Source organism: Cryptomeria japonica, chromosome 9 (genome assembly GCF_030272615.1).
Source record: "Cryptomeria japonica chromosome 9, Sugi_1.0, whole genome shotgun sequence".
Lineage (NCBI taxonomy): Eukaryota > Viridiplantae > Streptophyta > Pinopsida > Cupressales > Cupressaceae > Cryptomeria > Cryptomeria japonica.
In genome coordinates this window covers 197009256-197012134 of record NC_081413.1, presented here as the reverse complement: position 1 = coordinate 197012134, position 2879 = coordinate 197009256, and the positions used below count along the sequence as shown (strand labels likewise).

The following is a 2879-nucleotide window of genomic DNA, read 5'->3' as shown; positions in this document are numbered from 1 at the left end:
GGTGGAGGTGCTAGGTTTATTTAGATAGAGAAATGTCATTGCATTCCACCAAACTATTTCCTACAGGAAGCGATAGCTCGTTAGCACCGCATTGAGATCGTTGACATCTTTATTAAGAAGTACAGGTGGTAGTTTATCGGAGGCAATTTACCATTTAACTCGCAACGGGGCTTGGGTAGATATTTAACCAGGTGTTTCTAGTGTTCTTGAAGAATCTCTGTAACGGATCGACCAGGATTCGTCATCTTACCAGAAAGCCAATATGAAGCGTTGGGTCGATTTTGTATGCATGCTACTGCTGCTTCTCCGCAATAATTCAGTGCTGTCGCAGCTATGTGTGGCGACGGCGCTGGGGTGGCTGCTCCTTAAACTCCTCGCCAAACGAAGGCAGCGGCGGGAATGTTTTCTTGTGGACTTCACCTGCTACAAACCGCCGGTGGAGCGCCAGGCTAACGCTGAGTTGAGCATTTACGTTTCATTAAGTGCAGAGACTATAATTCCAGAAAACCTGAAATTCCAGTGGAAAATATTTCTGAGCTCCGGTCTGGGAGAAGAGACTTCGCTGCCGCGGTTCATTTTCAACGACGAAATGGTGGCGACATTGGAGGAAGCGCGGGTGGAGATGGAGGAGACCTTCTTCGCAACCTCGGACGAGCTGTTTGCCAGGACGGGTGTCACGCCGCAAGACATCGATATAGTCATCGTAACGGTCGCCACCTTCACGGCGGCACCGTCGCACGCTTCCGTTGTAGCGAGCCACTATAAGATGAAGGAAAGCGTGAAGACGTTTAATCTTTCCGGCATGGGGTGCAGTGCCGGTGTTTTAGCGGTGAACATGGCTAGGGATCTGTTGCTCGTTAATCCGGACTCGTACGCTCTCATCCTCACCACCGAGAACACAACTATCAATGCAAACTACCCCGGCAACGACAGGACCTTCATGCTCACACCCTGCCTCTTCCGAGTTGGCGGCGCCGCCATGCTTCTCTCCAACAAACCGCAAGACGCCGCACGAGCCAAAATGCGGCTTCTCCATTCCATTCGGACCAACGTGGCCGCCGACGACGAGGCCTACGCTTGCATATTTGTGACGGAGGACGACGATGACGTCTACGGTGTCCGTCTCCGCCCTTCTCTCCACGCCGTCGCTGCCAAGGCCGTGGCTAACAACTTAGCCCGGCTCGGCCCCAAAGTTCTACCGTTGAGCGAGCAGCTGTACTACGCCTACAATTGGCTCTGCGTAAAGTGGTTGAAGATGAAGGTGGAGGCCTATGTTCCCAACTTCAAGCTGGCGTTCCAGCATTTTTGCGTCCACCCGGGAGGTCGCGGCGTCATCAGCGGAATCGGGAAAAACCTGAAGCTGAATGAGTACGATCTGGAGGCGTCGCGCATGGCGCTTTTTCGGTTCGGCAACACGTCCACGAGCGGCGTGTGGTACGAAATGGCGTACTTGGAAGCGAAGAGGCGGCTCAAGGTTGGCGAGCACGTGTTGCAGATTGCGTTGGGGTCGGGGTTCAAATGCAACACCGCCGTTTGGGAAGTGCTGAGGGAGAAGCACCCTTTGGAGAGCAGCTGCTGGGACGAATGCCTTCACAGGTATCCCTGGGATACAAGGAAGAATTACACGGATGATTTCTGTGACCAGTGGTTAAGTCGTCTCACCCCTATACAACCTACTTCCAACGACTTGGACATCAACACTACCTGATTGCGCCGATATATTTCTCATTAAACCGCTCCTACTATTTCAATTTCGTATAAATCTACTGAATTGCTATGTACCGTTCATCCTGTGTACTCTTTCTTTTACGCTTTGTTTCATTCCGAGGCCCCTTCAATGGAAAATAAATGGCCGGTTATATAATGTAGTAAATTCGATTTGACCAATTGCTAGGGCCAATAAGATAGAGGGGTCTCTCCCTACCCGTATGTATTGTATTCTGATTAGGTGTATTTGGTTATCACTATTAGATATAGTTTTTCATTCGATTCTTGTTGTCTAAGTGATGGTATAGTTTTTATCTGCAAAATATAAGTCTTATTTTGTCATAATTTACAATTCAAATTGTTAGCTTATGAGGCAGATTTGCCAATTGGTCTAGATGTTTCCCTTATGTTTAATATTTTCTATTTATATTATTTCTATGGTGAAGATCATGCTAATGATAGTGAGGGAGGAGTGAATTGGGAGCAGGCAATCTCGAGCAAGAAAAAAAAATGTTTGTGAAGATTTTAGATAAGAAAACTGTTCATACTCGACAAGGAGAATACCATAGATATTTGGTACAGTAGGAAAGATTAGCACCAACAGAAAGCATATGGATTATAGAGTGGGAATTGAAGAAGTTGGATCAATCTAAGTGGCAGCAGTTTGAGGATAGGAACTTACAGGAGCTGTATTCTTTTCAACAAGAGGAGAATGATGCAAAGCCTTCTAACGATCATAATTTTTTATTCGATTATTCTTTTCGGCTGAAATTTGACATGAAGGGGTATCCTAAGAGTTAGTTGAACCTCAGCTCATTGCATTTTTCAGGGCCCAATTCCTTCATATAAGGCCTCAAAATTGACTTTTAATGTTATTTTTTTTGAGATTTTCTCTCTTTTGTTTTTGAAGTATCTTTTAAGTTGTGCATGCAATCTCTTAGTGAGTTGACGAGTAGTGTCACTCAAGCTAACTCTCAATAATTGAAAATTTTCATAGACATCTGATAGGTATGGAACTTACCAAAAATGGCAAAAAAAAGTTGATTTTATGAAAATCTATGCCAAAAAATGGTATTTTTCAAATTGTAGTAAAAATAGTATTTTTTTTCCTTTTTCTCATTGTAGTAATAGAGTAGGTGAGTAATGAAGAACAATTAGTTTGATCTCTGAAC

General features: G+C 45.0%; 1 protein-coding gene across 1 annotated transcript; it reads left to right on the top strand.

Moving 5' to 3' along the window:
- The first annotated feature begins 208 nt into the window (after positions 1–208).
- Positions 209–2076, top strand: LOC131052395 (3-ketoacyl-CoA synthase 1). The gene has a single exon (XM_057987046.2). The coding sequence runs from the start codon at positions 263–265 to the stop codon at positions 1706–1708; it is 1446 nt and encodes a 481-aa protein (XP_057843029.2). The 5' UTR covers positions 209–262; the 3' UTR covers positions 1709–2076.
- Positions 2077–2879: the final 803 nt, after the last annotated feature.